The sequence below is a fragment of the Capra hircus genome, chromosome 2, assembly GCF_001704415.2.
Source record: "Capra hircus breed San Clemente chromosome 2, ASM170441v1, whole genome shotgun sequence".
NCBI lineage: Eukaryota > Metazoa > Chordata > Mammalia > Artiodactyla > Bovidae > Capra > Capra hircus.
In genome coordinates, this window is record NC_030809.1 from 16209089 (window position 1) to 16236287 (window position 27199).

At 46.1% G+C, this 27199-nt stretch overlaps 1 protein-coding gene across 2 annotated transcripts; it reads right to left on the reverse strand.

The window, feature by feature from the left end:
* COPS7B (COP9 signalosome subunit 7B) lies at positions 1699 to 27043 on the reverse strand. Of its 2 annotated transcripts, XM_018058209.1 has the most exons (9): positions 26854 to 27043; positions 23226 to 23381; positions 22041 to 22305; positions 20195 to 20372; positions 16619 to 16694; positions 14315 to 14403; positions 12186 to 12388; positions 9738 to 9843; positions 1699 to 3440 (listed from the first exon to the last, which is right to left on the reverse strand). In XM_018058209.1, the coding sequence occupies exons 4-9, from the start codon at positions 20354 to 20356 to the stop codon at positions 3282 to 3284; spliced, it is 795 nt and encodes a 264-aa protein (XP_017913698.1). In that variant the 5' UTR covers positions 20357 to 20372; positions 22041 to 22305; positions 23226 to 23381; positions 26854 to 27043; the 3' UTR covers positions 1699 to 3281. The 2 variants fall into 2 exon arrangements, with proteins under 2 accessions (XP_017913698.1, XP_017913705.1); XM_018058216.1 differs by lacking the exons at positions 23226 to 23381; positions 26854 to 27043 and having other exon boundaries at positions 22041 to 22763.

Consider the following 27199-nt stretch of genomic DNA (forward strand, 5'->3'; position numbering starts at 1 on the left):
TTGCAGCATATGGACTCTTCCTGGAGTGTGGGTTAGACCAGTGTCCCCAAACTGGCAGGCAGATTTTCAACCTGTGGACCACCAGGGAAGTTCCAGACATAAACTTAAAGGATCTCCTTAATGGCCTCAGGGTAATGTAAAGGAGATGTAAAATGAGATTTACAATAAAAAATATACCTTAATCTGTAAATCTCAAGCGTAACTATAAGAATAAAGACTTAATGAAGCAGTCAGATGCTCATGGCTGTATACAGATCCCCAGGAAGACAGGATCACAGACTGAAAAGGGTATAATACACTTGGAAATCAAACACGAGTACTGAGACACTCCAGCAGGTCCAGTAAAAATGAACCAACTGCTGCATTTAAAACAAATGTTTGGAGTCTCAAGCTGTTAATGACTTTAAGTACAAAAACTTAAATGTGGTTTGGTTTCAGGCACCCCAGCGCATGAGATACGGAAAACTGCCTTTACATAAAACATCACAGGTACTAGCTTCTTTGATGACCACCCTTTCCCATTACTCTCAAGTTTGGAGACGGAAATGCTATCAGTGGTGGTCATCTGATCTGGGGGACTCTGACCGCCTCCCTCATGTTATCCAAGAAGAAACATAATGCCTCTCATCCAGAGAGAAAGTAAAGACGACCAACGAGGCCTCGAGGAAGTGGACGGCTTAGGGGTCAAAGACGGACGCTACTACCAAGCTAACTGCTTCATACTGCAGTGTCTCCTTCCCGAACTCAGAGGGTTCCCTGCCGCTGAGGACACCTCTTCTGAACATTCATTGTGTTGATATGGAAAATACTCATGCAGATTTTAGACCGAAGCCTGGCTGACATAGCAGGCCAGGCGGGAAACTGCAGAGCTCGGAGGGCAGGCCTCCTAGAGCCCAGCAGAGCCAAGAACCTCCAGCTGTTCCCACGATGCCTGGTGCCCCATGCCACCTTCTGCTTCCTTACCAAGTGGCTGGCTGGGTCTGGGGGGGGGGTGGGGGGGGACAGGCTGTGATGCGTTGGGTGTCAGTTAAGAGCGAGAGGGGCCCACAGAGGAATAAGCAAGTAGAAGGGTACTGAGGGTGTTTGGGGACCAGCTAGAGATGACAGCTGGGCACTCAAGTCCAGAGATCCAGGAGTCTTCGTTTCACCCCTGAACACCAGGGGACTCTGAATCTCTGAGCTTCCATTTTCTCACATGTAAAGTGAGGATGGCTCTAACAATACTTACCTTACCAATCTCAGGAGACTGTTGAGTGGGAGGGACTTACTGTAGATGAAGCCATTCGGTAGGGCACCTTGTGGGTCTTGTTCTTATGACTGTCACTACTATTTGTAAGGAACAGCAGACCCGTGGAGCAGGTGAACCTGGAGCCCCTGAGGGCCTGGGGCAGTCAGACAAGTGGGTGCACACTTCCTACAGATGAGTCACGTTTCCTAACCTGCTCACTGGCAGGAAACAAGGATCGATGACCACTTGTAAGAACAAGTGACTATTTTGGATCTAGAAGGAATAGGTGGGAAAACCTATAAGGCTGGGAGGTGTTTTTGAAAAATACTATGTTTCCAAAAATATCCCCAAAATGTGTTCCACTAAAAATTACCAAAAAGGGTTGGGTGCTGAGATGAGCGTGGGAACCGGCTTCCTCCCCCAGGCCTCCTCTGAGACCTTAACAATGAACTTCCAGTGAGGATATGGGATGCAGGATGTGCCAGATTTATTTAACAACAGAACCCCCTTTCCACAGAGCATCTACCAAAGGGTTTCATGAAACATACTTTGGGAATTAAACCCTCCAGCTGGGCATGTAATATGGGGACATGGATTATAAGAAAGGAAACAAAAACACTTTGTTAACATTCAGTCAATGGCAGGCAGCTGCTGGACATTTTGGAAAAAGGAGAAATCTGTTCTTCACCATGGCACTGACACAGTATCACCTGTTCCCTGAACCCCCTAATTCCAGCCCCTTGAGATCCACCAGCTATTCAACCCCACATTTTACAGTCACATACATTAAATCTACGTTTATTTTTTGTTCTAAACTGTGCTTTTTCTCTCTTTAATATCGGCCCAGGACCTCCACCTCCCCTTAAAAAAAAAACCAACAAACACCACCACACGCACACATACACACACACCACCCTCCAAGCAAGTGAAAACCCCCGGCGATTAGTCTATAACAAATATTGACACGAGGGGGAAAAAAGGCATGTTGAAATGTATTAGAATCAGAACCTGTACAAAAAAAAAAAAAAAATTAAAATATAACCTGAAACTGTTCAAGTTCAGAAAGGCTACTAGTCAAGTCCTTTTCTCTTGCCAGGAGAATGCCATCATCAGAGGGCTCTGGGGCACCAGCCAGGGAGGGTGGGAAGAAAGAAACAGAAGCAGCAACAAATCCTTCACCAGAGGGGCCGCGACACACCATCCCCACCACGGATGCAGCCGGGAGGAATTAAAGACCTCGGGAGAGCGAATGTTGGCAGACAGCCCCCGTGGGCAGCCGGGGCCTTCACACCAAAGGCCAGTCTGAGTAGTCACAAGGCAGCAGGGAGCGAAGCCACCAGAGAACACCAAGCTGGAAGAGACTTCTGCCACCCAGCAGACCCATGGCAACCCAGCACTGGTGCTCAGATACCAGGGGTAAAGACAGCCCAGTGCTCCCAGCTAATGAGAGATTGGAGCTGGGCATTAAGAGGCTGAAAACCCGCAGGTTTGGTAAACACAGCCCAGCGTCGGCATCCCTCCATGGCCTGATTGGAGCTGCCAACAAGGGGTAAGGCAGGAGAGGGAAAACGAAGCATTTTGATACCTGGCTACTAGAGAGCGCCCACACCCCTGTGGGTACTGCGTACAAGGGGCTGGAGAAGGAACGCGGCCCCCTCACTCAGAGAGCACCCACCCCTGTGGGCCAGTTAAAGCTGCTTCCGGCTTATGAACAGCCTGACAAAATGACACGAAGCAAAAGGGGAACTGGGAGGGAGACAAGCCCTTAGACAGAAACGAGAACCTCCTGGAGGGAAGCTGGGCAGTGTCGGCCCTGTTGGGATGGCATCCGTGGAGCCCCTGAGTCTGAAGGGAGCAACTGGGGACAGGGGCGGTGGGGTGGGGGGAGGGACTTTAACGGTTCTTCTGGAACAGTACCAACGAGGGGGGAGGCGCTGGTGAGGGGACGGGCAGGTCTGGAACTCACGGAAGGTGGAGAGGGGAGGAAGCAGGCCCTCAGTGTCCCCTCCCCACCTGACCCAGGCCTGGTGAGTGCCAGCTGCCCCAGCCGGCCCTAGTGGCGGCTGGAGACCAGACCTTTCACTTTGGACATCTTCTTAGTGGGCTGCCTCTGCTCGGCGTGAGGGGGACATTCTCGTTCGGCCAACTGCTGTTCCATCTCCTGAGCCGAGGAGGACGCGGTAGCTTTGAGGGTCTTCTTAATGTTGGTAACCTGGAGGGAGACAGAGAATCAGCGTGCTCAGCTCGTACGTGCTAGAAACTCACAAGTTGCTCCTGCAACAGTGGGGGCCACTCAGCAAAGAAACCAGAGCCCTCTGCAAGAAGAGCTGAGATTATCTCCAGAAACCCACACAAGGGGAGAATGAGCAGGGGCTGCTCACAGAAGGTATGTGGAAATGAGTCAAGCAGAAAAGCGGAACGAATGATGCTTTCTTGGTTGAGAACGGGAAACAAGCCAAGTGGTAGTGGACCATTTGGCAAAAAGGTACAACAGAGCAGGTGAAGAAAGCACCGACTAAAATGGCCATGGAAAAAGAAAGGGTGACACAAGACGCGACACTCAGCTGACCGCTGCCGAGGTATGAAACCGCAGACTATTTTCACGAGAACTTTGGAACACAACTGCATGAGCCTTTATTTCGGCTTCCCTGGTGGCTCTGATGGTAAAGAATCGGCCTGCAATGCAGGAGACCTGGGTTCGACCCCTGGAGAAGGGAATGGCAACCCACCCCAATATTCTTGCCTGGAGAATTCCATGGACACAGGAGCCTGGTGTGCTGCATTCCATGGGGTCACAAAGAACACGACAGAGCAACTAATACTTTCTTTCTTGAATAAGCAACTAGAAGGTAAACTTCAGCCAACTAAGTGACCAATGACAAAAAATGTAGTCAAAAAGAATGGAATCACAGTACTGTTTTCAGCAGACCTTTCTTAATGGATATTTAAGCACCTCCTCCTGAACATATCCTATACAGTAACATGGATGTACTGTTCTGTGAATGTTCTACCATTTCTTAATTAGTTCCTAGCTTGCTTTTCACTTATGTATGGTGCTTCAATGAACAGCCTTTGCATACTTTTGTGAACACCTGTGGAGCTTTCCAGATCAAAGGGTTTACACATTTTACTTTAGTTAACTACTGCTATACTGCCTTCTGAAACATGACTGTACCAACTTGTCCTACAAACTGTGTGCTCCTATGCCCATATTTATACACGTCTCCCAATGCCAGTTCTAAAGGATCATTCATATCTTTGCCCTTCAGCTAGCTGAGAATAATAATAAAGGGAAGAAAAACAGAAGAGGAAATATCAACTTTTTTCCCCAATCATTAGAAGGAAGAAAGAGGAGAAGGCTGGTACAGAGAAAAGTGTACACTTGTTGGTAAGAAAGTAAGCAGCTTCGTCTGTTTGGTGGCTTCCGTGTTCTCTGGGAAGAAGCCCTGGTTTCTTACAGAACAAGAAGGGAGCTATCACCGTCAATACTTCTCAACAGTCAGAGTATCAGGAGCTTGAGTAAGAGACAGTCCAAATGCAGAAAGGAAAGCAACATAAAAATTAGGTTCCTGGAGGAGAGCTGTCATCTGCGAAATGGGCCTAGACTAGACTGCAGATCATTTTGTTTTTGTTGTTCTGAGATGTAGGAACAGCCACGCCTCAAAACTGCTGTCCCCTCAGTCATCTCAATGACATTTCTAAGAGGACCATCAACAGAGGGCTGTGAATGGGGACAGTGGACACAGAGGGCCACCGAATCCAAGGCTGGGTTCATCCAGTGTCTGCCAGGCCAAGACTTGCCATCTCAGGACCCCGGGCATCCCACCTTCCCATGCTCACTGCTACTCTGTTATCTCCTGTTCAGGAGAGTTACTTGGTGAGGTAGTGAGCGAAGAATTTGAAGCAAGTGGACAGCCTGCTGCTCTTCCTCTTACTTCAAGGCCTATTTTGATGGCCGTGGAGGAGAGATTAAGAAATGTAACTTCTCAGTTATCACTGCTTCATAAAACAACACTCCAAGGCTTGTCCGGTTTGACGCGTTCTCTAAGCATGCAAGTGCCTACTTACCTTTCCAGTCTCTCATAGAAACTATCCCCCAATAAGCTGATATTTGGGGACGTTAGTGACACTGCCATGCCGCATGAAGAAATGAGACCCACCTCAAAGACAGATCTGGCTTGTTTTCCATTTCTGACGCACCATTCAAGACCTTGTACCATCCTTCCCTTCACAACACATGCCCTCCATTCGAGCCACGCCAAGTCCCCGGCCGCACACGCGGGAGCAGTCATTCCCCTCTGCCTAGCTGCCTGTCCTGCACACCCTGTCATTCTAGCCCCCTCCGACCCCACCTCTTCCACAAACTCACTCTGACCACTCACCCACGCTGACCTGTCTCCCCTCAATTACACTGCCTGGCAGCGCCTCTCACTGTCAGATGGTGGCCTCCTACATGCTGTGTCCCCTCTGTGTTTCAGGGGTTCCCATCTGGCTTCCTATAGTTACGACTACACACTGACAAAGCTGAGCCCTCCACAGTTGGGTAAACACGACCCAGGTGAAAAGAGGGCTTCCTGAAGAAATGAGGCCCTTTATCCTCACAAGGCCTCTCAGCTGGATGGGGTGGGGGTGGGGTCATGACATGGCTCACAGTGGGTCATTATGCATATACCGTGCTCAATCAGTTTGACTGTTGGCATTTAAACACATGGAACTTACAAAGGAGACTGCTGAGCCAGTTACAGACTCTCAGAGTTGAAAGGGAGAGTCAACCAGCTTTCTATAATAACTCCCCAGGTCTAACCATAGACACCTCCTTCTAGAACCCAAGAGTGGCCACTCAGGCAGGTCCGTCAATTAAGTCTGTCTCAGCTCCACGGAACAATCCTGAGAAGTCTAACTCTGCCTTCACAGAGGCACCCTTGAAACAATGATTGATATCCTGCAGGCTGAGCTTCTTTGGCCTCAGTGTCGTGCTGCCTTCTAATTTTCTTCCTTGAGCAGTCTGGCTTGCAGGCCAGCGCCATCCCATTACCCCAGATGACTTAGAGTTCAGCAGGTCCCTCAGATTATGAGCGCCTGCTAACACAATCACAGCCTAGTTCTACTAGAGACTTTAGATATTCAGGTAAAAGGAGAATCGAGACAGCTCTCGGGCAGGAAAACACCTTTGAGCTGTGGGGCTGAGCAAAGGCAGACAACAGAAGCAGAGCACATAGTAGGGAAAGGGCCACAGGGAAAAGGAGACCAGGGAGACGGCAAGAAGTCTCCCAGGAGGCACGGGGAAGCACACGCCAACAGCCCACGGGCTCAAGGTCTGTCACTAACTCAGCTTCTGGGAGATTCTCCATATTGAGAAAGAAAAGAGTGTACTTTGTCCAGTTATGCTGTATTACCTACCTGACTGGAAAATGGCCTATTTTGTAAATGCAGCAAGAGCTACACACTGACGTTCCACAGAACATCAGACTTATAAGCACATTCAAATAGAAAGAAGAATACATTCCAAAATCAAATATAAGTGATGAGGTACTTTGTGGAGGTGATCATTACCTCCCTCCAGAGCATTTGCTTGGAGATGACAAACAGTTCGTGACGTCACTGCTCTATCTCCTGCAGGTATGCTGGCACTGTGACTAATTAGTGTTATTTCTGTGAAAGACTAAAAGGAGAGATTATTCTTAGGCAGTTTGTATGGGGCTGACTTCATTAAGAGGGAAGGCTCTTAAAGCTAATAGCCACCAGAAGTTTGCTGTTATAAGATTTGAGGGGGGGAAAAAACGAAGGTTTCCCCTCTGAGAACACCAATCTAACTTAAAAATAAACACAGACCAACTTAGCTGAGAAGAGGACTAAACACACTAAGAGCAACAGAAGCATAGGTACAAGCAGAATAGAACAGAATTACAGCTTGGCGGTAGATCTGTTTCCAAGTCAACAAACACTCAGGGAGCACCTTCCCTCTTGTGCCTTCAGCCAGGGCACAATCAGCACCCTGCAGGTAGTAGCCAGGCCATGCGTTTAGAAAAACTGACTAGGCTCTGGGCTTTAGCCACACTCCCACTCTTCTCATAGTTGTCTGTTCTAGATTTCCTAGAAGAGTATCAAATTAGTGAAAAGTCAAAGTGTTAGTTGCTCAGTCATGTCCAACTCTTTGCGACCCCATGGACTGTGGCCCGCCAGGCTCCTCTGTCCATGGGATATTTCCCAGGCAAGAATACTGGGGTGGGCTTCCATGCCCTTTTCCAGGGTATCTTCCCAGCCCAGGGATCAAACCCAGGTCTCCTGCATTACAGGCAGATTCTTCACTGTCTGAGCCACCAGGAAAGACCAAATTAGAAGGCTGCTTTAATTGGTAGTAGAGGTAACCTTGGTTGTTGTCGCTGTTCAATTGCTAAGTTGTGTCCAATTCTTTGTGACCCCATGGACTGCAGCACATCAGGCTTCCCTGTCCTTTAGTTGGCCCAAATTTCTTTCTGTTGCACTTAAGCAAGCCCTTACTGCCACCTGGTGGCAGCATCAGGCCCTGCCAGCTGGAGCAGCTGTGTTTTCCAGCAGCGGACTGCTGACGGCAAGTCCACGTGGGCGTGCTGGCTCTCTCGTTTAATAACCGTACTTTAAGGAGTCCACACTGTTGTCTAAGTACTGGTCGGGCTTCCACATTAGGCAGTCAGTGCCTTCTTTCATCAGATGCCATTTATTATGGAAATAAACTGGAGCCATTCAAAGTTCTACAACTAGTATCATTCATTTTGGCAAACCACCACAATCAAGCCCACCACCTGCCACACAATTGGCAGCAGTCCAATCACCCCGGTTCGCTTCTTGACTCAGGAAGATCTGGTGGAGAAGGGATAGGCTACCCACTCCAGTATTCTTGGGCTTCCCTTGTGGCTCAGCTGGTAAAGAATCGCCTGCAATGCAGGAGACCTGGGTTCAATCCCTGGGTTGGCAAGATCCCCTGGAAAAGGGAAAGGCTACCAACTCCAGTATTCTAGGCTGGAGAATTCCATGGCCTGTATAGTCCACAAAGTCACAAAGACACAATTCAGTGACTTTCACTTCACTTCAACCACACTGGGGCAGCCAGCAGCAATCAGGCTCCTCCTGGGCGACCACCCAGGTTAAAGAGCGTTTCAGGTGATCCCGGGTCAGGTGGGCGTTTTGCCTCTAAATTTCCTATTTCCTAGGTCTGATTTATAGGGAAGAGTCGGTGAAGAGGAGAGAGGTTAGCCTTTCCTACTTCACTCAGACATCAATCCCAGGTCAGAGAAAAAACTACAATCTTCAACAGGGGATCACAGAGCTCATTAGAGAAACTGCAGGCTTATTTTCCTAATTATATCTGTCTTTGACTAATGCTAAACTAAATATAGATCACACTTCTCCTGCAAGAAGTAGGGTTAAAAATTTACAACAGGTGGAACATTCCCAGAGTAGGTGTGCCTATGTAGTATACACGAGTGTTTGTGCACATAAAATAAATTCTCTCTAGTTTGTGAAAAGCAGACTTCGGCAGTTCTCTGATACTTACAGGGTGTGCCTGAAATATATAACAATCATTTGAGCACTTATTATGCATAAGGCACGGGACAAAGAGCTGGTCTTACAAAGATCAGGTTTTAATTTAAATAAGATACAGGTTTTATTTTCAAGAAATACATACAAGAGTAGGGGAAATCTTCAAATTTCACAAATCCCCCTCTGAAAGGCATGACCACCTATTTCTTATGTTCCTTATCTCTAACTCTGGGTTCCAGTCTGCCATACTCTAGGACATCTGACTTTTAAAATTCATTAAATATCATTAATGCCTCAAGCTCCATCATACCAGAAAAGAACTTTCAGTGCTAAAATTCTGATCTTCAGGGCTCCAAACAAATTGGGAGATGACTCCCACGGGTGTCCAGGCTACAGGCTCACAAACGCCCATTCAGATGCAGGGCTGGAGCCTGCGTCTCCCAGAGGATGGAAGTGTCCTGAATAACCAGGTGTCTAATACCACAATCACACACTTTTACCTTCACTTGTGTTCCATCCATTGAATTTTTTCCCTTTCTTTCTTGTTCAGGATAAAACATATGATGCATTTTCAAAGGTTATGACAAACACGCACAGATTAGAGAATAAAACGAACACGGCGTACCCACCACACAGCAGAGGAGCGCAGCATTAGGCCTGGATGTCAGGTGCCTCCACCCAGCCTAGTAACCATCAACCCTCCATCCACCCTGAAGGCCATCCCCAAACTCGTTTCTTGTACTGTGCAGCTGCAAAGTGTGTGTGAGCTGAGGAATTACAACATGCTGGTCTCCAAGCCCACTCACCCTCTGGCGACTGGGAATCAGAAAGGAGACAGAGAGCACCAAGCCCAGGGATGGGTCACACTGTCCTCTACACGAGCACCTTGCCCAAGGCCCACTCGTGAGCACTTCATCTACGCCAAGATTCAGGAGACAAGGAACAAACAGGGATACCTGGGAGTGGGGACAGACAGTCCCTGCCTTACCTCGGCCTCTACCTGCTGCTGAGTTCGGCTGTGGTTCTCCTTGTACTGGTTGGCTCTCAGAACTTGCTGCTCGATGCCCAGCAGGACTGCCTCGCAGCCATCACACCTACACAGGAGAGAACCAGCCCCGAGCTGCAGAGAAGCCTGGGAGTCCACCAGTCTCCCAAATCTCCCTCCCCAGCTCCATAGACACTTGCTGGAACATTCCATCTGCAGGGGCTCTTGCCCCTTCACTCCTGCCATAGGACAGGTTGTTACTAAATACATAAGACAGGGCATATGGAAACAAACACAGAGGACATGGAGCCAATTCCTAAGAGTTTATTTTTGACCACGGCATGCAGAATGCAGGATCTTAGTTCCCTAACCGGGGATAAAACCCATGCCCCCAGCAGTGGGAGCACAGAGTCTTAACCACAGGACCACCAAGGAAGTCCCTGGGGTGGTTTCTTAGAATACAGTTTCAATTTCCAACCTCTGTGTCCCACAAGAAAGTGACACAGACCATGCAATTAAAGGAATTAGGAGAGACTGCACAGGTGGCAATGACTGCTCAGTTTTCTCAACAGAAAAAATTATTTTTTAAAAGCATCCTATTTTGAAGATTGCCCTTTTTCTTAGAAGTGTGTTACTTCCTGGTTGCCACCCACCTTCTCATTATTTCATTTTCCACACTTTTTATTTTGCAAATTTTAAAATGTAAAAAAAAAAAAGTTGAAGCTATAGTACAGTAAATACCCACCTCCCCTCCACTTCAGAGTCAGCAGTTGTGAACATTCTGCCGTACCTGTGATATCACTCTATGTACCAGCTTTGTTTCAAATCTAACTCCAATGCCTAAAAACAAGGGGTAAGAATTCGTAGACACCCTGGGAGCTAGGAGAGCCCTGAGTGCAAATACGCTGACGCCAGATGTTGGAGGTAAAAACTGTGTTGGTCATCTCAAAGACAGAAACAGACAGCCAACTTCAGCAGGACTAGACACCGAAAGCTTCTCTTCCAGACCATGTTCACGTTAGGGGTATTTTATAAGTTTCTTTCCCATCTATTCTGACTTAACAGTTTTACACTCTTTTGAAAGCTCCTGTTTGTGTCACATGTTGTAAAGGGAAGATGTACGGAGTCACACCTAGGATGGAACCTGGGGTAAAGCGTGGGCAGCAACAGCCCGGGGGTCTCACAGGAGCTGCAGCGAGGGAAGCTCAGAGGGCTTTGGACCTCTAGAAGGTCAAAGCTGGGCCGTACCTCCCTGGATATACACCTCCTGCGGCCAAGCCGGGAGAAGGAAATGGCAACACACTCCAGTGTTCTTGCCTGGAGAATCCCAGGGACAGCGGAGCCTGGTGGGCTGCCATCTATGGGGTAGCACAGAGTCGGACATGACTGAAGCGACTTAGCAGCAGCAGCAGCAGCAAAGCCGGAGAGTCAGTCTGAGAGTCAGTCTGCTTAAAGACAATTTTCACCCCCACCCCTTGCACAAAGCCGACCTGCCCTGCTTCATGATCTCAAACATGCCATGAGCCCACCTGCAACTGTACTCTCCTCACCTCCAACTATACTCTCATCCTGGCCCTCCTTCACAACTTGGTTTTTAATAACTATAACAAATTCTTGTAGAATGGGAATGTGCAACAGCTCTCACACGCATCCAATTCCATTAAAATAGCATATGTGCAAATGTCCCACTCCTTTTTATATACCAGAATATGGTTATCAAATATTCAATACCTGAGTCTATGTCCCAATTCAGAATAACCCATTCCTTGTCTTCAATATCCCTCACGGTGTTTTACAAACACTAGCCCAATGTTACTGATGCTGAATATGGTTCTCTTATCCACAAAGTCTTACTGACACAAATTCCCTAGCTTGGTCAAAGGCTGAGGGTGAGTCTGCAAAGCAATAGGATCAGTGTCAGGCTTAAGAGACTCCACCTGCCAACCCTGGGCACTTCACAGCCTGCTGCTAAATAGCCCCCATTTGCACAGGACAAGAACAATTTTACAACTATGACATTAGGCAGCCTGAAGTGATTCTTGCTGTCACAAAGCTATAGTCACAAATGCAGCTCACACCCTGCTTGCTGTCCCAAGGTCCCAGCACCCAGGCAGCCCCCGCTGATACCTGAAGACCACATTTCCCCAAACAGAAGCACAAAGGCCAGGCTAGATATCCGCTTCCTAAAGGCGGGCGGCAGGGGGCAGTTGGCTTCCCTGGTGGCTCAGTGGTCAAGAATCCGCCTACAGTGCAGGAGATGTGGGTTCAATCCCTGGGTCGGGAAAATCCCCTGGAGAAGGAAATGGCAACCCACTCTAGGATTCTCATCTGGGAAATCCCATGGACAGAGGAGCCTGGCAGGCTGCAGCTCTTGGGGTCACAAAAGAGTCAGACACAACTTAGTGACTAAACAACAACAAAGATGGGGGCGCCTCCTTCTCTGAGCCTCACCATTCATGCAAGGTCTTGACAATATTATTGATATCTTTCTTTCGGATGTCACGGCCAATGCAGAAATCCACTTCCAGCAGCTGGTTTCGCTGGTCCAGCTTGCCCTGGATGATGTCAGTGTAGACCGCCTCGATGATGAGGTCCTCCAGTTCCCGGAGGTTCCGCATCTCCAGGTCCCTCAGCAGCACGGAGTAAGGGATACACTGTAGAGAAGGTGTGCATCATACTTACAAAACCACTGGTAAACATTCAAGAAAATTCCAGTTATTACCCAGATAGCCAACGTCTGCCTCAGGACTTTGGGAAGTGCAGTCAGTGGTAATTAGTAACATTTACAGTGCGGTGAGATCTGGGCTTCCCTGGTGGCTCAGCTGGTAAAGAATCTGCCTGCAATGCAGGAGAGCTGGGTTCCAATCCTGGGTTGGGAAGATCCCCTAAAGAGGGGAAAGGCTACCCACTCCAGTAATTCTGGTCTAGAGAATTCCATGGACTAAAATCCATGGGGTCACAAAGAGTTGGACACGACTGAGCGACTTTCACTCATGGCAACAAGAGATGGATAAAAGAGCTGTGAGACCAGTGGGATCCAAACCAGACCCACAGTATCTTAGGAATGCATTCTCCTCCATCCTCTGCCTAGTGGACGTTGCTCACTTTTCAGCTGAGAAGAGAAAAATATTCAGTATCTGACACTGTGCTGCCTTCTGGAAGCTTCCAGAATTTGTGTAACATGCTAGGTCATCAAAAAACTCCCAACAATCTCAGACACCAGAGAGACAAACTGGCTGCTTGCCCAGCAGAGCACAAATTTTAAAAACTTAGAGGCTAACACACCCACCTACAAGTGGCCACTGGGTACTGCCAGCTCAAAGGTCATCCTGAAATTTACATTTGCTTTCTTAGTCTCTTACCCAACAAAGTCAACTCCCCAATAGTAGTCCTGTAATGGGCTGTACCAAAACTCTGCATGACTCCAAGGAAACTGGATATTTAAATACCCAGTTTTCTGCAATTCCTCTGACACATCACTATTCGCTTGAAAATTAACAGAGCAATCAAATCTGCAGAAACAGACAGAAGGAAGATGTATGCAGAGAATATGACAAACCTACCTGAGGGGTGTTCTATGACTAAAGGTCTGAAATCCAGAGTTGGTACATGGGCTTACAATGAGAGGTTGCAAAAACGAGGTAAAGAGTCACTACTACTCTTTGCTATACTTGAGAAGTCCATGATCAGGACAAAAGAAAAAAAGAGTTCAGGTCCTCATTCCCTAACAAAACAGGCCTCCCACCTGTAATGCCCAGCTGAGAATCAGAAATCTGTGATTAGACCAGATAAAATAATATTAATTAGTGAAAACAACAATCCAAAAACAAATATACATCTTTCTGGCTCAATCACAGAGGGAAAATACAAAGAGCAAACTTTTTCAAAGGCACAGCTTCAAGAAAACTGAAGACATTTAGGTTAGGATTGAGCAGAGAACCAAAAACCAACTATAAATTGACTGAACCTGGATCTTCTTTGTTAATGGCTATGAGCAGATGGTTGCATGTCATCTAAACTGAGTGGAACAAAGAACTCAGAGATATAGTGGAGTAGTATTTTACAGGAGGTTAGGGTCAGAAGTCAGCATAGGCAAAAAGTTCCAATTAGTATATTCAACCTTGAAAATCCCCAGAGGAAGGCAGCTTACTAAAAAATCGACCTCTCAGTAAGTCCAGCATACAAGTTATTCCTCCAGCACGGGAACAGTTCACTGTGTATTGAGCAACAGCTGAAGTGGTTAACTTGCCTTGAGATGCCTTGCTGTTTGAAAAATCTGTATCTTGAAACAGCAGTCTCCTTTAAGCATGGCAAATGCTTGAGCACGTGGGGTACCACGGCATGCCAGAACTGAGACCTGCTGATTCACATCACTCCTGGGCATACTCTTCCTAAACGGAATCGTGAGTAATTATCTACACTATTTTAACTGCTATCTTATTCTCTTTTGTCCTTTGCCAGGCAAATTTTATGCATTTATGATGCAACTCTGCCATGTGCAGCTGGGAGTTCCCACACTGATGCCAACGAGATACCTGCCTCGAGGTGAGGAAGAAGACAGGAAAGGGCTGGGGCCGTACCTTCATCCTCGACGCCAAGCTCACGATGGTGAGGTGCTTCAGCTTGTTCTGCTGAGCTGTGCTCAGTTCTGGCAGGCTCTCCTTGTTGGCTGCTCAGTCCCACCCACCACAAAAATCAAGACACAAAACAAAATTAGGATTTCTTCATGGAATAAGCACACAAACTCCCCACATCAAACCTACTACTGAATCACTGTCATGACTCTGCACTTACTCATGAGGCAAATGTTCCATCAGCGCCTCCTGTCTTCACTCAAAGACCATGTGCTTCCAAAGAAGAAAAAAACTGAATGTCTACACCTAAGCTGGGTCTCCTAAGAAGCCAGGCATGACTGCACAAAATGATATGAAAATTATCTTAATGGAATACTATTTTCAATGTCTTCCCAGAGTACCTGTTATGTGCAATGCACTATCTTAAGTGATTCAAGGGGAATAAGATGGGCCTTCTCGGGGCTGCTGCACCCCACAACTCCAGGAGCACCAACCACCACCCAGAGCTGGGCAACTCAATGGCCCTGGACTTGTCCTTGGTTGTCACCTGACGTTTCAACAGCTACAAATGCAAAAGAACTACCAGAAGAAAGGTACAAGTTACCAGAAGACAACCAGAGGGTGAGAAGAACAAAGGGAAAAAGAGAGCACACAAGTGAGTGCAATCAGACTGGGGAGACAGAAAAACAGAAAAGAAGGTGGAGCTTCAGATGACTGTGGAAGGACGGGCACAATGTGAGCAACAGCAATAATGAAAACAACAGCGATGGCAGCAGCCAAGGGAACAGACGGCAAGTTGTACTTAGTGCAAGTGCACACACAGATCCACATGTACACACACACAACCAGGGAGTCCTCACAACCACCCCACAAATCAGATTCCTAATGTCTTTGGTTCCTTACCCATAATTCTAGATTCCAATTGGTGAATCCAAACTGCCTTTTTCCCCCCTTGAGCACCCTGCTGAAATTCACGTGGTGCCAATTCCTGACCTAAACTGAATTAGGCTTTTTAATCCCATTTGTTGTGAATAGTCATTTGTTTTGCTGCAAAACTTGAATGTGTTTGATTACTGGTTTTGCCCACATCTCTCAAGGGTGTTACATAAAAAAGTATATGCATCATACAACTTTTTAAAATCATATAACCTTTTTAGAATCCCTGAAATTCTAAATGATGAAACATCCAGCCCAAGAAGTGCAGAAGTGGACCTTTTTATCACTCCCCTTTGACAGACGAGGGGACTGAGGTACAGAAGATCACTTAATTTGCCAAAGGACACACAACTGGTGGAAGTGGAGACAGAGTATAAAAGCCAAGAATCCTGGTTCCAGAGTCTGTAAAATGCTGCTCTTTCGTGAGGATGGACACAAAGGATTCACTCACTGGAACAAAGTGCAGGTCAGAAAAAACTGGCAAGTGGCAAACTGTCCAGTGCGATGGCAGCACAGAGTTAAGTGGAAGTGACCAGGGAGAAAGAAAGTGCGAGAAAAGAGCAGTCAGGGATACCACAGTGAGGACCTTGAGTCACACCACTAAAATAAATGCCAGGTCTATGTCATACCACTAAAATAAACTAGGAAAGCCAGACAAAAATGGTTTGAGTGGAATGTAAGTTAGTGTTTGGACATGCATGTACTTCATTCCTGACAGTTACAATGACTATGCTGTACAATGACTTACAATGACTCAAATGATCTAGAAAAGAGAACTGGGTAGATTATGGAGTATTAGATTATGAAATATTAAAAATGACTATAAAGATGTAAAACATGGATAAACGCCTATGAAATAAGTGAATAAAGCAAGATATAAAATTGCACACATAATCTAATTATACCTACAGAAATCATAAGCACAAGGGAGGAAAAGTCCAGGACCATAAAACGAAAAGTGGTTATGGGTGGTACAACTACAAGTGACTTTTTTCCCTATTTTCCAAACCTTCAATATGGTGATGGTATTTAGATAACATTTAACACTTAAAGACTTTCCACATGGGTATTCTGATATTTCACAACACTCCAAGTACTCTACCAACACCAGTCCTCAAGAACCTCATCTGAAAAAAACACAAGGGCTGTATTTATGGATGAGCATAAACATAGCCCCCTTTAACCCACTGGGAAATAAAAGGAGGGAACCAAAGACCTCATGGGATGTCACCTACAGAGCACAGTGAGATGAGAAACAGCCACGTAAGCGCCCACCCCATTATATCCCAGACCTCTGTGAGCCTCGGGAAGACAACACATCCAGGCAGAGTAACATAATGAAGAGACGTCTGTGGAGGATCTTAACCAACTCACCTATGTAATCTGGGTATGTTCCATAGGCAAACAGATTCAGCAACTGCAAATAAGCAGCATTTGCTCCCTCTGCAAGCTGAGGAGGGAAAAAAGAAAACAGTTCACAGAGTGAGCTGTCTACCCATCACTGCAGCATTCAAGCAGAGGGCAGGTGATCACGGGCCACAGTTCTGTACTGTTTTATTGCTTGGTCCCTAAGATCCCTCCCAACTCTGATTCTTTGGGAAAAAATAAATAAGGTTATTAAGGGCCCATATTTAAATTATCTCTCTCAGGAATACACACTTTACACTCTACCCAGCTTGCCCAAGGGAACTACTTTTGTCACACAGATGCGCATACATGCACACAAAGTAATAAGCACTGGGAGCAAGTGGAATTTTCTCAGCGTTCCCCACCATTGAAACAAGGACAGGGGCAGCTTTGTCAACACCCCAGCTTGATGGGTACAGGGTAAGTCACTCTTAATCCAAACTGAAAAAAGTACAGGGGTGGCTCCAAGTATCAGGACTACAAGTGGACTGTGAATGCTGGAGATTAGCAAAGCCCCAAACAAAACTGTCTATTAAAACTACCTACTCCTCACTAATACTAATGGCAAAGAGCCACCTGCGGAAGAAAAAGAAAAGTGGTCCTGCTCTGCTGAGAGCTGCTCTACTCTGCTCTGCTCTGCTGCCAATCACCATAACTATGTGCTTTCCCTACTCACAAATATGACCTGTTACTCTCCCAATTTACCAAACTCAGGAAAGTCTAAACAGGAACCAAGTGGCATTCTGTAGAATAATAATACCACTCAACTTTAAAAGGTTCCAAAAACTACATCTGTAATTTCTGACCACTGAAAGGCAACTAGCTTATTCCCAGCTCACAAATGGAAAGAAAATCAACTGTGGGAAGATAAAGGTGCTCTGCTGAACACGCCAATGAGAACTCTGGCATCCTAATACCCTGGCCTACCTTCTCAGATTATCAAGAATCTCCCGAGGTCCTCAATCAGAAGTGGATGAGACCATCAAATCTAGTCCCCACTTTTCAGACAGACAATTTCAAAACTAGCCATAAAAGACTATTTTCTCTAGGGCAGACACTCCAAAATTTCTCCCACTGGCCCAAATCAGTAACATTTTTCTGACTTTAATTTGCATCCATCTCCTCTTACCCAAACTTCCATAAAAAACAACTACTTGTTTATATTCATTCAGGCTTTTCACAAACCTGAAGAAACAAATTACTCCTGGCCATCTCTTCCTTTGAAAGATGATGACCTATGAAGCCACAAAAAGGCATGGGGGAAATTTAAATGCAATATTACTAAGTGAAAGAAGCCAATCTGAAAAGGCTACATATGTTATGTTTCCAACTATATGACATTCTGGGAGAAGTAACAACATCAGTGGTTGTCAGGGACTAGAGGGGAGGAAGAGAATCTTGGGGGCAGTGAAATGCTCTCCCTGATACTGTAATGGTGGATACATGTCATCAAACGCTTCTCTAAATCCATAAGGGCTTCCCACATGGTGCCATGGTAAAGAATCCACCTGCCAATGGAGAGGACACAAGAGACATGGGTTCAATCCCTGGGTCAGAAAGATCCCCTGGAGGAGCGCATGACAACCCACTCCAGTATTCTTGCCTGGGAAATCCCATGGACAGAGAAGCCTGATGAGCTAGAGTCCATGGGGTCTCAAAGAGTCAGACACACTGAGCACACACACACACACACAGACCCCACAGACTGTACAACACCAAGTGTAAACCCTAACAGAAACTCTGGTCTCCGGGTGACAGTCATGCATCAGTGACATTCCACACTGGTGGGGGACACTGGTAACGGGGCAGGCCATGCATGCATGAGAGCAAGGGATACATTAGAACTCTCTGTACCTCCCTCTCAACTTTGCTGTGAATCTAAACTGATCTCAAACAATTAAGTCTTTAAAAAAAAAAAGAACTCAAATTTTCTTAAATTTTCCTCACAGGATTCCTTGTCTATCTCTGGTAATTAGATTTTTACTGAAAGTCTATGGTGTGTCAGAGTACATAAGAAGCTCTAAGAAAACAACAGTGCGCAGAATAGACCTTACCCTCACAGAGCTTACAGTCCAGCAAGCCAGTCTGATGTTAAATAAAAATTTACAATAAAAAAAAAAAGTGGGTCTTTCTGTTTTCAACTGTTGCAGGGACAGGAACTGATGCCACACCCATACACCTGCACGGGATGATCCAGGGGAACTGCTCGAGCTTCTTAATCAAGAGGAATGAGCACATGTACAACAGCAAGTCCAGTAACCTGAAGACCCAACTCCTTTTGCTACAACGGGCTGACTCACAGCAGGGCTATAAGCATGAAGCCAGCAGCCAATGGCAAATGCATTTGTCCTGCTGTCATGAACTGAAGAACTGGCCAGCAAAAGTCAGTCACCCGATTTAGGTGGACCATCATCGACAAGAAAGCCCGGGCAACTCTAAGTAGCATCATGCACCTGATCCTCAAGAACAAGGACCACCCAGACCTGCACATGGCAGCCTTCAGCAGAGCAGGAGTAACACTGGGCAACCAGGAAGAAGCTCTGACACTGTAGAGGAAGCCAGCCTTCCATACCAAGAGCTCCTGGTGTAATAAAGTATGTAATACAATAAAGTATGTAATAAAGATGTCACCAGACTTTTAAATCAATCAACATAAAAGCATCAATCAATAAATACGAAAATATCCTAGGTGGAAAGCAGAGGTGGAAAAGTACAGGATCCTTTACAGCTCTGTTCCACCTGATTATTCTCATTTTAAGATACAACAACCAAAGGTGATACCCAAGGTTTTAATAACCACTACCAAACAAACAAGCAAACAAAGCAAAAAGAACTACTTCCCAGCTTTTCATGTCACATTGTTTTTACACATCTTTAGCACTCAACTGCCCTTTTCACAGAAATAATATATTCTTTATCCATGCCCATCTCATGCTCAATAACAAATACTTCCTGCTATGTATGTGCCTGACCAATCTTCAATGTCCATATTTACACCAGAGGCTTTTTGTCCCTACAAATGACTGGAACTACCAGTAACATCATTCATGCTGATACTATACTTTTCTAATTTATCAGGTTCAACTGGATTTTTCCCCTATCTTTCAAATTACTACCACTTCCCTGGTGACTCAGAGAGTAAAGAATCTGCCTGCAGTGCAGGAGACCGGGGTTCGATCCCTGGGTCAGGAAGATCCCTTGGCAAAGGGAATGCCACTCTAGTATTCTTGCCTGGAGAATTCCATGGAAAGAGGAGCCTAGCAGGCTACAGTCCATGGGGTCACAAAAAGTCGGACATGACTGAGCAACTAACGCTACTACTAATCTCAATTTACTCCAAATTCAGATGAAAATACTGACCAGACGGAACCCAGAATTTCATCCCCATTCACTTCCCCTGCCTCACCAATTCCCATCCCTCACTCAAAAATAGCACCTCACAGGTCCACAATGCTTCAGCACCAATAATCCCTGGAAGCCTGGAGAATCTCGGGAAGGTTTAAAACAAAGAAGATAGAGAAACTATCTGAAAACTGCCCTTACCTCCTGCACGTTGGCCAGCTCCAGCAGTTCTCCAAAGACATATACTCCAGGAGCCTCCAAAACTTGGCTTATGAGAGCAGTGAGGGCTGAACCACTGGTACCTTTGGCTAGTAAGATAAACTGTTCCAGGAGGTTACTTGAGGGCTTCTGTTCACCTGCCATTCTCTGGCCTTGAGATCTGTCCAAAAGAAAGCGTTTCAGTCATTCTTCCTCCTCCTTTGCAAAATCTGTGCTTATTTCATGCCGGATCAGACATCAGAATAGTTTTGCAGTATTCAAAAAGAAAAAACAGCTCCTGAGTCCAGATCTCACTTTGTGACATGGTAGGGTCTAACCTGGAGTTACAGGGATTTGGTTCTTATTCTGAGGTTTAAAACATTTAATAAAAGCCACTTTATTCCATCTGACCCTTCCCCAAAGGCAGCACCTTCAAAGCCCTTAAACCTAACCAGGACCTGAAGAAACACACAGGAGTATCTCAGTAGCTGTCTTATATTCACCTCATTTTTAGACTCTGGTTAAGAAGCAGAGACTCTTGTCAAAACACAGAGGCATCAGATATAAGCAAAAGCAATCAGTTATAGCTTCCATTGTGTCATTAGAATCCCACCTACAACCAGATACAGATAAGGAAAAATAAAAGGCAGACAAGAAAGATGATGCATTTAATCAAAAAATCACTGACTGAATAGAAAAGGGGAGAGGGGAATCAACTTGAAAGATAAAGAGCAACATATTCAAACTAAGAGAATACATGCACACATGCTGTTTAAGTCCATGTGGAAAATCACTTTATTTGGCCTCCTGCTGGTATGTAACATTTCACCAAATACGACTTCAGAATTTGTAGAACACCTCCAGAAAACAATAAAAAGATGTGAGGAAACAATGAAGATAGCCATCCTGAAGACATTAGGACAGGAGGGTTCCTCGATTGTACAATCTACTGACGACAAGCTGAGTGTATGTGAACATACACACGCTGTATATCTACTCTACAGGAATTACTTCTCTAAGAATGATATATCCTGGGCAGTGTGACAAAATGAAGGAGTAGTAGAGGGAAGAAGAGAACAAACCGAAAAAGGATAGCTTGCTACAAGAGAAACTAAGTTTTCCTTTGGAGGCAGGCACCAAGAGCTGCAGTCCTTTCATAGTATTACAGGAACAAGTACGTCGTTTCACCAGGGTTACTTAGAAGGTCTTGTTGGAAACAGAAAAAAATGAAGTGCTAAATAAAAGGAATAAAGGTTGCTAAGGAAAGGGGAAACTGGAGGGAGAAGAGGAGGGTATGAGGGAGATGTCGGGGGAAGGTGATGTGTTTGGAGAGGAAAAAACAAAAACCTCCCTTCCAGGTGGAGATGTGTGAACACTGAATGATAGGGGATGGAGAAGGGGTAAAAACATGGACAGAACTTCGGTCCCTCAAAAAAAATCTCGGCCTAAAAAGCAAACCCCGTGGGGGCAAAGAGATAATAAGGAGGCGCTGATAACCGCTTTCTTCTGGAGTGGGAGGGCCCAAGGAGGCGGCTAGGAACTCAGGGGAGAATTCCCGTCCTGCGGGGGGCGCTATTTTCATGGACCGCAGAGGGGCAAAGCCGCAGCCTTTGCGAGTGGAGAAGCGAGAGTAAGCACAGTGCGGACGCTGAGGGTCGCGGGTTGGGGTGGGCTTTAGGGCGGGCAGCGTGTACCGCGCAGGGCCGCGGGTGCAGGGTGAGGAGCAGAGGGGCGCGCTCCGGGGCGGGGGCGGGGCGGTGTGGCCGCGGGCTTTTCCCACGGCTGGCGCTAGGCCTGACCGCCCAGCCGCGCCTGGCGCGCCGGGCCCCACCCTCTCGCCGGCCCCTACCTGTCCTCCGCCGCCTCTCTGTCGTCTCGGTCGCTGGCTTGGCCTCCCGGCGCCTGCCCGCAGGTTGTCAAGCGTCCATGATCTGCCCGGCGTCCGACGCTTTTCTGCCTCCGCCGACCCGTTGCCCTTGCGGCTCCCCCGGAAGCCTCCCTCCGCTGCACTCGAGTTCCGCCCACACTCGGTTCCCCTGCCGCGTTCGCAGCCTCGGAGCTCCAGTGAGGCCTCCACCAGAGAAAAGGGGTCCGAGCCGGCTGGGGTGGGGGTCCTGAGGAGAGTAATGCAGCCTAGGCAGGACTAGGGGCCCAAACCATCGCCATCTGCAGCTTTGGGCCGTAAATCCATTCTCCCTGCCTAACTGTGGCTACCCATGGGGTACAGAGCATCTTTGCATATGCTGGTGCCGAATGCTGGACACCGTCTCGTCGAATTCTTAAAACAACTCCAGGCCTGTAACATTATTCCCATTTTTTTAAGATCCAAAAGCCAGTGTGTCTAAGTCTGCTTTGAAACCCAGGCTCTCTGAAGCCAAAGACCATGTTCTTCGCCTCTATTCAGAAAATGTTTAAAAATAAGTAAAAGACGGGTTGAACCAACCATGATTCTGTGACCAAAATGATATTTGTGGCGTTGCATCTGCTATTTACCAACTCCCCTGGAAGATGGCTAGGAATGCCACCCAACTGAACACCTAAGCTGGCTCCTTTAACATGTACACCAGACTAAGGTCATGAAAATGAAAAGAAAGGGAAAAAAAAGGGCCCTATTTACCTTTCGTGAATTCAAGTGCAGAAATCAGACAGCGGCAAAGGTGCGGAGCACCAACACATTCATTTTGAAAATTTCTTTAGCGCCTATTATGTTCTAGAAGGTTCTATGAAGATAAAGTTCTTGCCCTCAAAAAGCTTCAATCTGTTAAGTGCTATGAGAGAGATGACACTTTGGAAGCACAGAAGAGAATGCGCTGGGGAAGAGCAAGTGGGCATCTTATGGGCAAGAGCTGAGAAGAAAAGAGGTCTGCACTATGTAGCGTATACTGATGCAAAAAAGAAACCCAGAGTGACTGGAGCCCAGGGATCATGGGTGAGAGATGGGGGCTGCAGAGCTGGCATCAGGTCATCTTGTGTTCTTGGAAACCACATGCAAGGCACTATACCCATAAAAACCTAAATACAGCAAAGTTCCTACCTGGGAGAGTTCATGGTTCTGGGGGAGACAGGCCTGTCTGGCCAGGACAGATGGTGCCACAGGTATCCCAGGAGTCCAGCCAAGGCTCTCCTGACTGTGCCCTGGGGAGAGGTGATTCAAGGCAGCCTTCTAGAGCAGATGAGGCTTGAGTTGAGCCTGGAAGAATGAGCAAGCAAATCAGAAAGAGGACAAGCCATGTAAAAGAGGTTTTCTTTTATCTTAGAGGCACTGGGGAGTTGTTGAGGGTTTTTAAGCTGTGGAGAGGTCTGAATAATTGCCATTTTGGACACTAGCTGCTATAGGAATGGACTGGATATGGAGAAAACTAGCAGCAGCAGCAGCAGCAGCAGCAGAGGCTGGGAAACCCTTGAGGTGACTGATGGATTCCGGTTAAGAGATGTGAGATCTTGAACAAAGGTGGCAGCAGTTGGGCTTGAAATAGAAAGGTCCTTGTTGGAGACATTTAGACCATAGAATCTATCAGACCTGGCAGCCAGTTGAATGCAGGGATAGAGAAGGAAGATATCACCTAGGATTCTGGCTGAGGAGGCCAGAGCTGTCTGGAAGTGGTGGTAAGTGAACAGGGCTGAGGAGGAGAAGGGACAAATTTGGTGTTGGAAGGAGGACTAATAAGTCTTGTTTAAGTTCATAAATATTCTGGCTGTGCCTCTAGTTCCTCCAGAATAATGTTCATATTTGAAGGCTCAGTATGGCTCCCCCACCCCATCCAGCTTTGTCTCATTGCCCTCCCCCCATTAGAGCTCAAACTCCATGCCATCCCAACACAACAGGACTCAGATCTTCCCTCTCTGACACCAGGGCCTAGGCTCAGACTTGCTCTCTCTTCCTTTGTGCAGTGCTCTTCCCTCATATCTGTCTGCTCAAATTCCACCAACTATGTAGGTAAAGAGTTAAACAATTAAAAAAGTACTAATCATGAAAAGGAAACACTGAACTATGGCCCTTCATTAAAATTAAGAATTGCTCTTTCTCAAAAGACACCAGTACAAGACTAAAGGGACAAGCCACAGACTTGGAAAAGATATTTGTAAAGCGTGTATCAGACAAGGATCTCCGTATCTAGACCATATAAAGAACTACAAATCAACAAGAAGATAATCAGCCCAATTTAAAAAGTGGGCAAAAGACTTGAACAAGCACTTTGCAAAAGAGGATAGCAAATAGTCAACAAGCATATGACAAGGATTCAACACCAAAGACAATGTAAACAAAAATATAATGGGATACCACTTTTAGTCAAAATGGCTAGGATTTTTAAAAACTGACACTGTTCTCTATCGCCAAGGATAAGAGTCAGCCAGAACTCTCTTATGTTGCTGTTTAAGGTGAAAATTGGTACAAATATTTTGGAAAACTGGCAATATCTACTATTGCTGATCACACACCCTCCACACAAGCCAGCAACTTCTCTCCTACAAATAAGTGCACGAGTCCACAAAAAGAACCGCTTAAGAATGTTCACTGCAGCTTTGTTAATAAAAGCCAAAAATTGGTAAATGAAAACGTAAATGTCCATGAACAGTAGAGAAGATAAACAGTGCTACATACCTACAATGGAATACTACTTAGCAATTAAAAAGTAAAAATAAAAAACTTAGGTACTGCTACATACAGCATAGATGAATCTCACAAAAATACTGAACAAAAAAAGCCAGACTTATACTGTACATAGGAATTCAAGGGACTTCCCTGGTAGTCCAGTGATTAAGAACCCACCCTCCAATGCAGAAGACATAGTTCAGTCCTTGGTCTGGGAACTAAGATCCCACAAGCCATGGAGAAATAGGGCCCGTGCACCACAACTCCTGAGCCTGCCAGCCCTAGAGCCCATGCTCTGCAACGAGAGAAACCACCATGATAAGAAGCCAGGGCACTGCAACTAGACAGTAGCCCCCACTCGCCTAAACTAGAGAAGGCCAGCATGCAGCAACACAGACCCAGCTCAGCCAAAAATAAAGAAATAATACATAAATAAATGAAATTCAAGAACAGGCAAAACTGATCTATGGTAATAGAAGTCAGAAGAGTGATTATCAGGACTGAAGGATGACTGGGAAGGGGCAAAGGGGTGCTGGAAACATTACCTGGATTTAGGGGTTCATGACACAAGTGTATACATAGGCAAAAATTGTGCCCTTGCTGTATGTGTTATATTTCATTAACAAAAACAATTTACAGATAAAAATTTTAACATAGAAAAAAATCCTACTCCTGCCACCTCCTCCATCAAGTTTTGCCAACTGAATATATCTTTTCATGGGGGCCTCTGTAGCATTCTAATGTCCTTTCTTTTGTACCATTCCTAACAGTTCATCTTGAATTTCAGTGGAATCTCTTTATTTCCCTAACTAGATGGTTATCTTCCTGGTGGTAGTGACCATGTCTTTCACCTTCTACCAACAAAGTCTGACAAATAACAAAAACTGAAAAAGGTGTTTGTTGAATCACACGGAAGGAAAAATCAGGTGGGTGCCCAGATGGGCAAAAGAGGTAAAGGAAGAGGAAGGAAGGCCTAGAAAAAGAGTAGCAGATCGCTAAAGAAACTTTAGCTTAAACTACAGTATTTATCTAGTTTCTGAAATCATATTAAAGCTTTACTGTCTGAGCTACCAGGGAAGCCCTTGAACACAGAACAAATCAAAACACCAAGTTTTACCTAGACTGAGGATAAACAAAGACTGCACTCCTTCACTTGCAGGAAAGTCACCAAATAAATGTTCACCTAATATCCACTTAAGAAAAACACACAACCTAGAACTTGCAAGTTAGGTTTTATACAGGGACCTTACTGAGGACTATAGCCCAGGAGACAGCCTCATATAGCCCTGAGGAACTGCTCCAAAAAAGAAAGGGAGGAGCCAGGATATTAGTAGTTTTTGCTGAAAAGAGAGCTTGTAGTTGAACATCAAAAGATTACTGCCAATTAACAAGAAACAGACAACTCAAATGAATTATTTCTGTGGTTTTCTATGCATGGGAAGATGCAAGTGTCTGGGCTCATTGAAATCATTCCTTAGACATGCATCTTAATTATCTAGGGCAAGTTCCTATTTTTCTCCCTCCTGAATCCTCCTCTGGGCCCATCTTCAACGGTGGCTTCAGTGGCTGATGGCTTGACGGTGGGCAACGTTTGTTGTTGTTTACTGAAATGTCAGGCAACATTTTTTTGTCCACAGTATCCTCTGGGTGTTTCAACCTTGATAGGAAAACTTCACCAAGGAGAGGAAGATCGCATAGCAATGTTGCTAAAAATATCACTACCCTAGTGTAGTGCAAAAAGCCCAGACTGCAGTAGTCTTAGAGCTGAATTTTAACTCTGCCCCAACTTTCTGTGACCCCGACCATCTCTCTGCCTCTCTGGGCCTCAGTTTCTTCATACGTAAAATAACAGAGGTTGGATTAGCAAATCCTCTGAATTCTGACTGCATTGATAGTCTGAGTACACAACCTTTACATCTCTTGGTCCACCGCAGGAGCACACCAGAAATCCCTGCGAAATACCTAACCGGCTCCCCAGGCCAACAAACAAGTACGACTTGAAGGAGTCATTCTGTTACATTCTTTTTCATGATTTAATCAGTGTTTGTGTTTGTTGTTTCAGCCTTACCATGATTTGCAGGAGATTTCTGGGTTCCATGTAAATAGAAGTTACTTGTCTGTGGGCTGTCATCTTTTGAGGCTGAAGAGGATCTTCCCGCCCGGTTTCAACCCCTGGGATTCAGAAACCACCAAGCCTACAAGCAGATTTAGGGGTTTGCGCACACTGCGCGGCACACTGGAATCGAAGTTAGAGGAACTGAGTGCGGGGAATGCTGGGATTTGTAGTCCCTGGGCTTTCTGTTGCGTGCTGGGATCTGTGGTCCCCCCGGGCGCCCCCTGGAATGCTGGGAAGTGTAGTCTCCACCAAATCGCACAGGGCAACGTGCTGTCATTTCAAAGCCCTACTGTACCCA